The sequence below is a fragment of the Perca flavescens genome, chromosome 14, assembly GCF_004354835.1.
Source record: "Perca flavescens isolate YP-PL-M2 chromosome 14, PFLA_1.0, whole genome shotgun sequence".
In the NCBI taxonomy this organism is placed as follows: domain Eukaryota; kingdom Metazoa; phylum Chordata; class Actinopteri; order Perciformes; family Percidae; genus Perca; species Perca flavescens.
Genome location: NC_041344.1, coordinates 14174136 through 14187536, shown reverse-complemented (window position 1 = coordinate 14187536; position 13401 = coordinate 14174136). Strand labels below are relative to the sequence as shown.

The following is a 13401-nucleotide window of genomic DNA, read 5'->3' as shown; positions in this document are numbered from 1 at the left end:
ATAGATATGAAGTCTACATTGCATACAGGAGTCAGGCAACTTTTGGACAAAAAGGAGTCATCATTACATTCTCATGGAAGGGTTTGTGTCTTACTACTAGTGAGCAGCATAGATGCCTATATTTATTTGTTATGTTATAGGTCTTTAGCGGTCTTTAATTTTTCATATAGCCTATAATAGAGCTACATGGTAGGCCTACATATGTAGATAGATAGATAGAGATACTTTATTTATCCCGAAGGAAATTAAGGATATATGTGTAACTTTATGTGTATAGATATATGTGTATATATGTAGACTAGGGGCCCAGTGTCTCATAATCTGTCCATGGAATAAACTGGTAATGCAGCAGCAACTAAAAAATATGTTATTCTGAGACATAAACAATCCTCCACAGCAGGAGTTCAGCCATCCTGCAAATCGATCCATTCCCGATAGGAAATATTGGGACTGCAGTTGCTGTCTTGCTCATAGAAAAAAGCAATTAACAAATGACATTACTTTTTTTATGTTGTATAATAAACTATTTACATGTCATATAGCCTCTGAGTTTGTGAGATATACTTTTGAGTGTCCAATAACAATTTGAACGTTACGCTTTGGTTCATAATCCCGATCCATCCATCCAATCAAAACCATGGAAGAAAACAAACCAGTTGGTGGCGGTAAAGCGCCATGTCAGTGTTTGCCGACTGCTATAAAGCATCAAGAAGAGGAAAAGGCAAAACGGTAGGAAGAAGAAAATAACAATAACAGACGTCTAAAATGGTGGAAGCTGGCGTGGTTATGCTAGCTACTTTTGTTTAATACAGTTCATTAGCAGAATCAGTTTGCAGGTTATTTTGCATAATTTCCATACAGTCGTGACATAAAATCAAAACGAAAGTTTAACTGTGAGTTTCTCAAACCGTTGTTAGTTCATATTTCCAGTGCCTCTCGGCAAGTTAGCTAGCTAGCTAGCTACCACTTCCATGATCGGTACTAGCACGATAGCTAGCTTTCGGTCTGTATCGTTATTACCAAACTTAAGCTTTAATCGCAAAGACACACAATACAATTACTTGCATTGTAGCTAGTTTGACCAAACGTTTGTCCTTTTGAAGCAGATATTCAGGACACGACAACAGGTAACGTTAACGTTAAGTTTTTGGTATAAGTAATGTTATTAACGCTACGCTTTTATCCTTACGCTTGCTATAATGCTATTAGCCATATCGTTAAACTGTTAACTAGGCTAACGTTATATATAACAAGGCTAAGCTTTATGAATAACGTTAACCCTGCGGCATCTGGTGGAATTTCTTAAATTACAAATTAACTAACGTTATTTCTGACCGTTAAAAAACGTTACTATATAAAAGTCAAAACACACCAAAGCTCCTGTACGTTAGTCCTCTTTTGCACTGAAGGTCTCTAAACACAGTCAAAATGTGTCAGCCTCTTTTACGATGAGGCCTACTTTTTGTTAGGCATCTGCAGTTTTAAGGGTTTAGTTCAATTACTCCATACTCAGTCATATTTGCAGTTTCAAGATTTGGGTTTTGCTGTGAAAAATCATCACCAGGAAGGAAATTTCGTAGAAGCTAAAATAAGATAATCCTTTATTAGTCCCACAACGGGGAATTCTGCAGTGTTAGAGCAGCATAACGGGAAAGTGCAAAAATAGGCATCAGTGAAGAATGCAAGCTATAATAATAAATAGGCTACGTAAAAAAGCAGTAAAGGCAAAATGTAATAAGTAAACTTACTGAAAGGTCGAATACACAGTATTCACAGTGCACAGATAAGATACTGATATTGCACATACATAAAACGTTAATTACTTTTATGTATAGGTACTGATGACAGCAGGCATATACAGCAGCAACAACTAAGCAGATAATTCCACATATTGGCTAAAAAGAAATTATATCAGACAATGTATTGACCATGCCAATACAATTGTCAAGATCTAATGTGCGTTTTATGTCCTTACACCTGGCACTCAAACATATGAGGTATCTAGTGGCGTTCAAACCCTTACTTTAAATCACGTGTGTGTTGCAGTGGTTATGGAGGTGGCCAAGATGGAGAAGAGAATGCCGGAGCTCCTGGAGACTGGGGAGAGGGTAGAAAACAATATAAAGACGAAAACTGATGAAGAAAGAGATGATGATGGTAAGCACATCTTAATTGAAATGTTAATTGAAAAAAAAAATCATGGTGGTTTTTCAATAAGGTCAACCTTATTATTTAAAAAGGCTTTCTGGCAATTATTTGTGTCATCTATGAGAAAGTTATGTCCTTAAATTATAAGTAATTACAAGGGCACTTGGAAAGCGATTTCTGCCAAGGCATGCCCCATCTCACAATGTTTTAATGTTGTGTGAATTTTCCTAGTCGGGAACTATTTTTATTATTTGAATGCAGCACAAATACCCTATCTCGTAATGTTAACGAAAGTGAAAATGAATTTGTATCTGCCCCTCTATTCAGATCTATTTTGCAGTTTAAGGGGTTCTTCTTTGGTTAATACTAAACACTAGGGGTAGGAATCACCAAAGGCACCACAATACGATATTATCACAATACTTATTGGGATTTTAAACTTATTGCGATAAATTGCAATTTATCAACTTTTTTCCAACTTCAAATTATGTCCCCACAGGAAAACATCAGTTTTATCTAATAAGATACATTTCTGTGTTTGTTCATCTCACTTCAATTGACTGAAAAAGCAATTGATTTTATAATTGTAGTACCAAAAAGTTAAATTCCCATGCACAATTTATATATCTGTGTATGGATACAGTATTGCCACAGAAAATGTAAAAAAAAAAAACTATGCTGTACCAACCCCTACTAAACCCTTCCACCAAGTTTCATGAAAATCGAGTCAGTAATTTTCCCATAATCCTGCTGACAGACAAATGCCAGACAAACCGCACCAAAAAACATGACCTCCTTTGTGGAATAAACCATATGATACAAACAAGCTCCAAATCCACAATTTGAGAAGCTGGAACCAGCAAATAATTGGCATCTTAAACGCTAATCAATTATCAAAATAATTGCCGTTAATCTACAACTATTGGTTTCATTGATTGATCATTGCAGCTCTAGAACAATAATCTCTGCTGTGGTTTTGTTTGTTTGTTGCAAGCCACAATTTCACCAATTTCTTTTTTTTTTTTTCTCTGCAGAAAATATGTCAGATTCCCCATGTGAGTCTGTTCCCTCCACAAATGTAACACCCATCAAGGAGACAGAAATGGAGGATGGTTCTGACTCTCTGGGTGGAATTAAAAAAGCAGTGGTTGTCTTGACCCGACTCCCTGATTATAAGATCAGTGCTCTGCGACCACCAACACCTCAGCAGTTTTACAGTGAAGATGACTCCCTCAGCAGCTCTGATTCTGATATGCAGTGGGAACCAGACGATGATTCGAGTGATTCTGATTTCTCACTCTCAAACAATAAAAAGAAAACTGGAAAGCATGCCAAGACTGGCTCAACAAGAAGTAGAAACAACAACAATGGTAATGCCAACATGAACACCACATCACTCACAGAGGAAAATACCAAAATGATTGCCACTCACATTATGACAATTTTTAAACGTGACATCATCAGGTCATATTTTATTCCCTGAAAATTCCCATGACCAGTCATTCATATCCATCCATCCATCCATCCATCCATCCATCCATCCATCCATCCATCCATCCATCCATTGTGTGGTCCTTCGGGTCCTTGTGACCCAAAGGACAAAACAAGGGTTAATACAGCACCTTAGTGCTTGTTTGTACAGCAAAGGATCACACAAGGGTTATGTACTTCCGTTTATTTTGTTGAGAATTGCTCTCTAAACCCTGTCTCTTGTAAAGTAAGTAAGAAAGTTTGTTTCTAGAGCACATTTAAACACAGTTTAAGCTGACCAAAATGCTGTACAAACAAGCACCAAGGTGCTGTATTAACCCTTGTTTTGTCCTTTGGGTCACAAGGACCCAAAGGACCACACAAGGGTATATATATTTATATTTATTTATTTACAATCACCCAAGCCATTTTAATATACACATTTTGTGTTTTTTCACAGTGCCAGAAACAGCCCCAGTAATAGTATCAGCTGCTTTTGCCCATTGCTCCACTGAAACCACAAAGATTCGTCCGAACTTGCCAGAAGAAGAGCTCAAAGTGGACATGATAGTCCTGGCCAGGAAGAGGTCCATGAGATGGCAACGGGCGAAAATAGTGGATATAGTAACAAAGGGTAAGAAAATGTATCTTTTAAGCAGGACATTTTGCCTTGTGCTCAGTATGCACCAAACACCTGGATTTTAAGGAAGTTTTGCTAGATTTACTTAATCGATAACAAAATTAATTGTTGGTAGCAGCTCAAGATCATTTAAATTTTGATTGGTTGTTTTATACACAAAAATGTAGCACATTCATGCAGATTCAACAGTGTATGTTCAGAGAGAACAGTGTTTTTCACTTCAGTAATTATTTGCAGAACAATGAAGCTAAAAATTAGACACTGGTGATTTCACTTATATTTTTATTTGCAGAAGATGGACGGTTGAAGTACAAAGTTAGTTATGAAGAAAAGGGACGGAGCCTAGTGTCTGGCCATCACATTGCCTTTGAAACCACACCGAAGCTGGAGCAGCTGTATGTCGGTGCTCGTGTTGTGGTCAGGTGTCCAGATAACAAGTTCCGGTTCCGGCCTGGTGTTTTGGCAGAGCTTCCCAGCAGAAAGAACCGCTTAAGGTGTGTGTTTAAATGACACATCTATGAACCACCAGATGTTTTGGAAGAAACTAAAAAAAAAAAATAAAAAAAAATACTTTAGTAAAGGTTTGACTTGATGTAAAACATATTTTAATTTTCCAGGTTCCTGGTTTTTATGGATGATCACACGCCGGTCTATGTTGGTTTACCTTTATTTCGCCTGGTCTGCAGACCACGTAAGTTTGGCTGTTTTCACACTCACACATTTTCTTTCACACCCAAAGCCAACTGTCCTGTAAATTACTGTTAGTAACTCTCAAATTATGTCCATGGCCTTTTTATTTTATTATTTACAGAGAGAAGTAGGCCTTTTACCTGAAACTGATTAGAGGTGGACCTTTACTTCTAATTCCCTGTTTAGTTTGTACTTTTCCAGAGTTTTGTTTTTGTGATTTAACAATTTAATACATTTTTTAAACAACATACAAAACATACAATTAGCTTATCTAGAGTTTTGGACCATTAATAGTACTATAGAGCAGCTATGAATAGGTACTCGTTTTGTTTGTGTTGGGCACAAATAATTGCTGCGTCCTAAATCCATTATAACTACATACTAATTCTACGCAGTATACTAATATCCTGCGTACTAATTGTCATAGTACACTCGTTTAGCAGTTGGTATACAAAAATCTACATTCTTAACTGCTTTATACTAACAGGAAATTATACAATATGTGCGACATTAGACGTCCATCAAACTTGAAATTTGGAATGATCTTTCGGAAGATGTAATACATTTTTGTTTTTTCCACAACCTTTTTGAGCTGTTTCACCACCACCCACATTTTTTTTTAAAGATTTTTTTTCTTTTGTGCAATGCATTATGGGAAAATAGTGTCTTTATTTATATATATATTTATACCTTATTTAGTATGCATACCATGATGCATACTATCCGTGTGAGTATACTGTCACCTTATTGATTAAGAACACACTATAGACTAAAAACCATAGACCATATAACGATGAGTGATGCGTCTCCACTTCTTCCCACTCTACAAAAATGATGCCAAAATATCCTGAAAAAGGGTGCTGCCATCTTGTGTTGGTGAAGTAATTTGGAGCCAGAGTCTTTGCTGTAGTGATCGGCTTGTGGAGCTGCGGATGTCCCACTCATACGACCTGCTGGACTCTATTGTGAGGCAATCACAACTGTCAATCATGATGTCACATCCCATTTTACCAAACATCAGCGTGATAAGAACTACTACTTTGATTTTTCTTAGTTTGGCCTATGTCCCATCCCATCCGAGGGGGCGGGGGTTTTTACCTACACTGCAGCCAGCCACCAAGGGGCAAAGAGGTTTTGGCTTTACTTTGGGAGAGCTATCATGTCGTCCATCTTTATATACAGTCTACACTAAAAACATGCTTAGAATTAATATGTATTATGGGTTTGGGACATACCAAATGTATCATGCAAACACACACTGGTGAGCATGTTCAGCCAAAGCTACAGAGCCCCAAGTGCATAAAACCTTTACAAGCATGGCTGACCCCAGAAAGAATCCGAGCCTCAAAATCTTTGCACCCATTGAGATGCGCAGTTGTATCCACAGTAGTACGCCAGACATTTCGGTAAAGGTCCTGATACACCAAGCAGACGGCCAAGAACTAGTGGCGACGGAGACAGACTGTGGCGTCGCCAGACATCAGCGTTCGTCTTGGCCAAAAATTTGCACTCGGACACACCGCAAAGACTTGACGGCCAACTACCACGTGCGTTCTGCGCCTAAGTGAGAGGAACCAACTCTCCATGCCAACAGGCGGCGGCAATCTATTCGTCATTTAAAAAGGGGAAACCGGATGCAAACGTTGCTATGATACCCAGAACTAAACTGTTCTTCTGCATTTCCTTTCCCTGCTCTCCTCCGTCTCTCTGTCACTTGTGTCGCTCACACACACACACACACACACACACACACACACACACACACAGCCCCTCCCACCGTGCGGTGTTTGGTGTTTTTAGCCCCCAACGTCGCTTTCCAGGCAGCGCGGCAATGGTTATGTTTAATGCAGATTTAAGGTTTTTAGGTGATGGTTAGCTGCCTGTAAGGCGATGTTGGAGGCTTAAAGGCAGCTACACACCGGGCCGATAATCGGCCGTTGGACAGTCTGGCGAGGTCAGTGACTTGAGTCTGTTCGGCGTGTTCCATGCCGTCGTCCGTCTGAGGGGCTGTCAGTCTTTATTTTGGTCGACCTGATGTGTTCAGCGAGAAATAGGCCATGCAGTGTCTTCCTTTCAGATCAACAAAGGTCAGTTTAAAAGATTTTTGTCAGATTTTGAGAGACTCTAGTCACGCTCATTCTGCTCGCCATTTCAGGGTGAGTCCCGACTGCCCTGCCGCCGACCGAACATGTCAGGTCGGCCAAAATAAAGGCCCGAAAGCCCCTCAGACGGAGATTTCCTCATGCTGACGGCTTTTTTTTCCTTTCCCTTTTTTTGACAGTGGAAAACGTTTTAGATGACATTCCAGACTGCCCTCACAAGTCTTTTATGACGCAATACCTGAAGGACTGGCCGTACCCACATTTGACCCAGTACAGGGCTGGACAGAGCCTTAATGTTGAAATAAATGGAGCCCAGCAGAGGTGCGAAGTGGAGTTGGTTGACAGCAGCTTGATTCAGGTCGTTTTTCAGGTCAGTATCATTAAATACTGCCGTTGTGGAAACCGTTGATGTTATTTTTATTAGTATGTCTGCGGTATAATGCAGTTGTTTTTGTCACCCTCAGGATAATCAACATAAGGAGTGGATCCATCGAGGCTCCATGCGACTTGAACACATGACAAGATTTTTGGAAATGAAAGAAGTGGAAGAGCATAGTGATGATTCTGACTAAAAGCCCAAAACAAAGGTAGTGGCTCTGGAATATAAAAATGAAAAAATCCATTTTCAATAATCTTTATCACCCTGAAGTGATGTACCGTTGGATTTTTTATTTTTTTATTTTTAGGAAACATGAACTGAACCATTTCAGCCTAAAATTAAGATTAGCAGTTATGAGATGAGTGGACATGAATGACTCAAGCCAGACGTTTGTTCCATTCTGATTTTCTGAATTTAATTATTTTAATTATGTGCAGATATAGTTGGTGTATTTTTACGTTTCCAACTAAAGTTGTGCACCATTAAAACAATAATGAACAATGAAATGTGAATTTATCATAAAGAAAACTGCATAATCAAGCAGCTGTAAATTCAAACAAGCAACTGTGCATGTCGCAGACAAGAATATAAGCTTTCCATTTTATTTTATAAAACTTTTTTTTTACAGGGTGACCGACCAAGCCCAGATTGTGATTTAAATGATGAATTTAATGTAGACTAGGACTTAAATGTGAGGGGTTTGTTGGAACATTATTAAAAAATGTGAGAGAAGGAGCTTTGTTTTTTATTTTACTAGTTTGGATGTTGAGTTTTAGGAAGCTGGAACGACAGTTGGACATCACTGTGAATGTTTTTTTTCTTAATATCCCCCAGTTGTATGATTTTTTTTATTTTTTTTATTTATTTTAAAATGTCCTATATACAGCTGACACTTTTATCCAAAACCGCTCACAATAGATGCATTCAACCAATTGGGTACATGCAAGTGCATCAACTTCATCAAATATGCTGAACTGCTTCAAGTGCTAAATTTAAGAGACAATGAAAGATGAAGAAATGGATTTTTTTATTTTTATTTGATATGTCAAGGTGCGGTCTAAATGCGTGTTTTCAGTCATTAGACTGTATATAAAGATGTTGTCTCCACTTCCTCCCACAGTACAAAGAGAGATTTGGCATGTCCTCTATTTTTATTTATATATTTTCTTTTGTCTAACCGTCACACATTCAAGTAGCGATGTGGACTGGGCAGGTGAAGCAGGGAGCCCAGTTTGGCCTGCTAGCTAGGGCGTAACTTCCACTGGGGACAGGGGGCCATCTCCCCCCACTTTTGAAAATCCTGTTTGTGTCTCCTCCACTTTCAAATTAGTTTGATATTATTTTATAAGTCTTGGTGATTGGCCACTATTTTAAGCAATAAAGAAAGTAAGACATCTTTTTTCCTATACATAATTTAGTACTATTACTAGCGCAATGTCATTATGGTCAACTTAATTTTCCTGGATTCTGTATCCCCATAGTCCCTATAAATAGAAATTAGGCCTGCAAGATTCGAAATATGAATCCCGTTTTTATTTTATTTTCTTTTTTTTTAAGCTTATAATTGATATCACGATTATCTGCCACGATTTTTTTTCTCACGAAGTGTAGTGTTTATTGCACACATGAAACAAAACAAAACAAATTGGCAGTACCAAACAGATTTTTTTTTGGCACCTATAGCACATTGCGCATCACCACAAGCCTAAACATAGAGGTTTCAATGAATAAAGAAAATAAAGTACATACTGGCCATTTAAGTACAGTAGGCTACCAAAAATAGTGACATAACCCATTGAACTAAATATGGCCCTGATACAGGCTCTATCTGAACTCCTTGAACATGTCTTTACATAATTAAAGCATGTTAATGTCAATGTCAAATGCTTTCAATAAATTAATTGAAGGAGAAAAAAAAATCATTTAAAAGTTAAATTGTGAACGGTGAATTGAGATCACGATTTTATAACGATTTATCGTGCAGGCCTATTAGAAATGCAGGAAATGGGATTCAAATCAAAAACATTTTTCTGGCAGAGGACCCCCAGACCCCATGTTTTTACGCGCCCCCCCCTTTTTGACACGACACCGGTACCTCACTACTAAGACATGCTTGGCCTCTGTTAGTGTAGAAACTCCCGCTGCTTTACTGCGCATGTGGGAGACATGCACAGAGATTCCTCGATTTATAGTTAGAGGGGGTGGGATTTATGACCTAAACTGCAGCCAGCAACAAGGGGGCAATCAAGATGTTTTGGTTTCACTTGTACAGTCTGCATCAACCCGTTTCAGTTTGCCACAGAAGATGTGTAGACTTTCTGCTGTCCTGATGTCAATGTTCCACCATTGTAGAGCCAGGACAGCAAACAGTCGTGACTTTGTTGAGCTGTATTTGTTGTTGGCCTTGTAAATAGTTAAGATCTGGAAAAAAATTGTCTAGCTAAACCAAGTCAGTGATTCTACGGACTTTAGAATCAACAGCTTTTTCACTCTTCATTGTTTTACTCATCTAGCTAGTGATCCGCATTTTCTCAACATTATCCAATTTGATTTACGTTTAATTGTTTTGTATCGTTTATCATTCTTAGACGTAATAACAGTCAAACATTTTACATTGTATATTAGCTTGACATTTGCAAGTGACCTCAGTCTCATTTCCAGAGATAAAAAAATAATAATCTAATTTCTCAACTTTGTCTTTTTTTCTGCTGTGTGTCCCAACACTTCACTTATTATAATGCCACTGTGTAAATCTCTCATGGTCTCAACTAACTGAAACTTGGATGTAAAATTTATGTTTTGTGCAGTAAACATAACTTGATGATACATATGTAACCTTTGTTCTCTGTATCAAAACTACTTCCACCAACTTGTGGAATGTATTCCATATGTATGACTCCAGGAATAAATAAATAAATATATATATATATATATATATATATATATATATATATATATAGCTGAGGAGACAGTACTATATATCCAACCAAAACAAGTAAAACCGCAGCTTTAGTAATACCTATACAGGTGAGCAAATAACTATTAGAGTAGTGGAGAGGACTGCCTAAAACAAAAACTAGTATTCTATAGGCTACAAAAATAAAAAATTGGCTTGTTGAAATTAATTGGATAGATTTAACTATCACTTTATTTAGCTTCATTTAGATCTAGCAATCTAAGGGTGAATAAAGCAATTAACATTTATAAAATATGATGTGTTGTTTTAGATTAAACTATCCAAGCTTACATAAAGCAGTTAAAATCTACTTCAACCAGCGAACATAAATATGTTAATGCATATACTAATAATCCAATAATATATATAATAAAATAAGGGCTAATGTATGCATGATGAGTCATAAATACAAAATACATAAGTATTCTGTATTTTCACGTAGCTTAAGCAGCATTTCCAATGCAAGTAAATTATCTGAATACTTTTTGCCATCACTGGTGTTAATTTAACTCAATTGGCTGTATTGACTGCATTCGTTTTGGCGAGGTGTATCCAGTAAACTGGCAAGTTCATAGTTTTATGTAATATTTTATTATTTATTTTTAACTGCTATATGCATTTATTTGCTTCGGGTATTTAGGATTTAGTGAGAAAATGCCAATTAGAAAGACTTGTTGGTCTTCTGTAGGGAAACAGGGGGCAGCAGTGAGCTAACGGCTTAGGTGCAGCAGCAATAGAGGCGAAGAAGAATAGACACCGCACTCAAAAAGTAGTCTACACAAAGGTAAGATTTGTGTACTTATTTAAAGTATTAGCAAACTAAAAGTCACACTTTTACAAGAGTAAAGGCTTTAAGTACGAAGACTAACCGACGACTTTGGCAAATGTAGCTAGCTATCGCGAATATTCCTCCACACTCCCATTCGATAATGTCTTTCAGGTGGTGAAGACGTCTCAGTGTTTCACATGCATTTGTTCTTGTCCAAGCTGCTAATGTAGCTAGCATCAGGCACCGTCCAGCTATAATACAAACTAAAATCAAGGGTATCTCCAATTTTTTTGTGATGACAAGTAACGTTAACATAACCTCAACTCTGAGTTTGTAGCTATTCAGAGCACTAGTAGGGCCCGTTCAAAATGTGCCTATTTGGAACGGGCCGTTGCCTGTGGTATTGCTGCTTGTAGCATTCTCCAGAACCGTTGTACCCCAAAATCACTTTTACAGAAGGACCCTCAACCCAATCACCTAATATGCAACTCTACTGACGAACAGTTTACTTCTACATCAGAGGAAGACGTCGTACTACATTTACCTGACGGAGAAGGTTGCAGATTCAGAATTTATAATCACAAAATATCACAATAATCAGACATTTGCCTCATAGACCAGTCAGTCCACGACGCTGAGTGTTATCACATTTTGAGGGTTTTAACATGCTTAAAACCCTACCAAAATGTGCACATGCATCAGAATTGGTGAAAAATTTGATATTTTATGGGATTATTGCCTAGGTGTGACCAAATGGCTCAATAGTGCTACCTAAACGTTTTCAAAGTGAAAGCCCCCTCCTTTAAAGGGGTGATAGAATGCTAAACCGATTTTACCCTGTCATAGTTGAATAACGACAGTTCGGTGGGTAAATAGGACATACATAGAAGCTCAAAGTCCCACTGACACCCCTTTACTATGAAAATCTCATATTTTGAAACTGCCGCTGAAAACGGGCGAATCTCAACAAAGCTAGTTGCTTACGCAAGCATCTCAAAATCCGGAACCTTAAGAGAACGCCCCAACATTTACATAGGCTACACAACTGACCTGAGATCAGGTAGTCTTCCGAATCTAGCTAGGTCACGCAGATCTCTGCTATTCCATTACAAAATTCACTTCTGAAACTTTTTTATGCGAGAAATCAACTATGTAAAGCTCAAATATGGCTAATTGCAAATTTTGTTCGAGTTCAGCGCCGGTGCTGCCTGTGTTGCTGCCTCGCTGCCCAGCCTGCCTTCCTTTACACACCCCGGCCTGCTCTGAGCTCGATTGAGCTCCGTTACGGCTTGCAGCCCACAGCACTCCATACCCGCGCAAAGTCACCGTTTTTTGGCAAATGGACTACTAAACGCGGTGCTCTGACAGAGCTCCAGGGCCTGCAGCTCCCCTCTTCCTGCTAGCTAAATGCCCGGTGTGTGAGTAAGAGCGCGGTCAGCGAGCTTGTTGCACCAGCAATCTGTTACCACAGGTTCCAGTTAATCTTTTAATGTGTGTAATTATAATGTGTTGAGTTATTTAAACAAACAAATGATTCCTCTAAAATTCACAAATATTCATTAACTTGAAATCGGACACCGTTGTTAGCTTTATAAGACATTTAGGGAGATGTTGTATAAGTGGCGTGACGAAATTCAAACTGTAAATATACACACATTATGCGGTAAATGAAGCTAACTATCCCTGATTTGTAGCTAGCTACACATAGCTAGGATTGAAGGGACAGTCATAGCTAACGAAACCCCCACTGTTCACAAAAATTCATTAACTTGAAATCGGACATCGTTGTTAGCTTTATAAGACCTTTAGAGATATGTTGTATAAGTGGCGTGACAAAATTCAAACTGTAAATATAGCTAGTTATGCTGACAGCCAGCCAAGATTAACTGGAACTGTGGTAAGAGATTGCTGGTGTAACAAGCTCGCTGACCGCGCTATCACTCTCACACACGGGCCATTTAGCTAGCAGAAAGAGGGGAGCTGCAGGCCCTGGAGCTCTGTCAGCGCAGCAGCGTTTGGTCCATTAACCCCAAAGGCGTGACGGAGCTCCAGCTACCTCACAGCAGACCGGGGTCTGTGGAGGAAGGCAGGCCGTGCAGCGAGGCAGCAACACAGGCAGCACCGGCAGCTGAACTCCGACACACAGTCTTACCAAATTTGCAATAAGCCATCAATTTTCGTAAAACGTCCCATATTTGAGCTTTATATAGTTGATTTCTAGCTTAAAAAAGTCTCAGAAGTGAATTT

The 13401-nt window shown here is 38.5% G+C and overlaps 1 protein-coding gene across 3 annotated transcripts; it reads left to right on the top strand.

Moving 5' to 3' along the window:
* The first annotated feature begins 645 nt into the window (after window positions 1-645).
* Window positions 646-8162, top strand: LOC114568347 (histone-lysine N-methyltransferase SETDB1-B). 3 transcript variants are annotated; one of them, XM_028597923.1, is made up of 8 exons: window positions 646-729; window positions 2047-2157; window positions 3183-3518; window positions 4079-4252; window positions 4551-4752; window positions 4876-4949; window positions 7230-7420; window positions 7515-8162. In XM_028597923.1, the coding sequence occupies exons 2-8, from the start codon at window positions 2052-2054 to the stop codon at window positions 7620-7622; spliced, it is 1191 nt and encodes a 396-aa protein (XP_028453724.1). In that variant the 5' UTR covers window positions 646-729; window positions 2047-2051; the 3' UTR covers window positions 7623-8162. The 3 variants fall into 3 exon arrangements, with proteins under 3 accessions (XP_028453724.1, XP_028453723.1, XP_028453722.1); XM_028597922.1 differs by lacking the exon at window positions 646-729 and adding an exon at window positions 743-893; XM_028597921.1 differs by lacking the exon at window positions 646-729 and adding an exon at window positions 743-1127.
* Window positions 8163-13401: the final 5239 nt, after the last annotated feature.

What these genes read in the sequence shown, in the direction of transcription:
- LOC114568347 (XM_028597923.1), top strand. Translation starts at nt 2,052, where the DNA reads ATGGAGGTGGCCAAGATGGAGAAGAGAATGCCGGAGCTCCTGGAGACT. An exon ending in TGAAGAAAGAGATGATGATG is followed by an intron (nt 2,158 to 3,182) that starts GTAAGCACATCT and finishes TTTTCTCTGCAG; the next exon opens with AAAATATGTCAGATTCCCCA. An exon ending in AGTGGATATAGTAACAAAGG is followed by an intron (nt 4,253 to 4,550) that starts GTAAGAAAATGT and finishes TTTTATTTGCAG; the next exon opens with AAGATGGACGGTTGAAGTAC.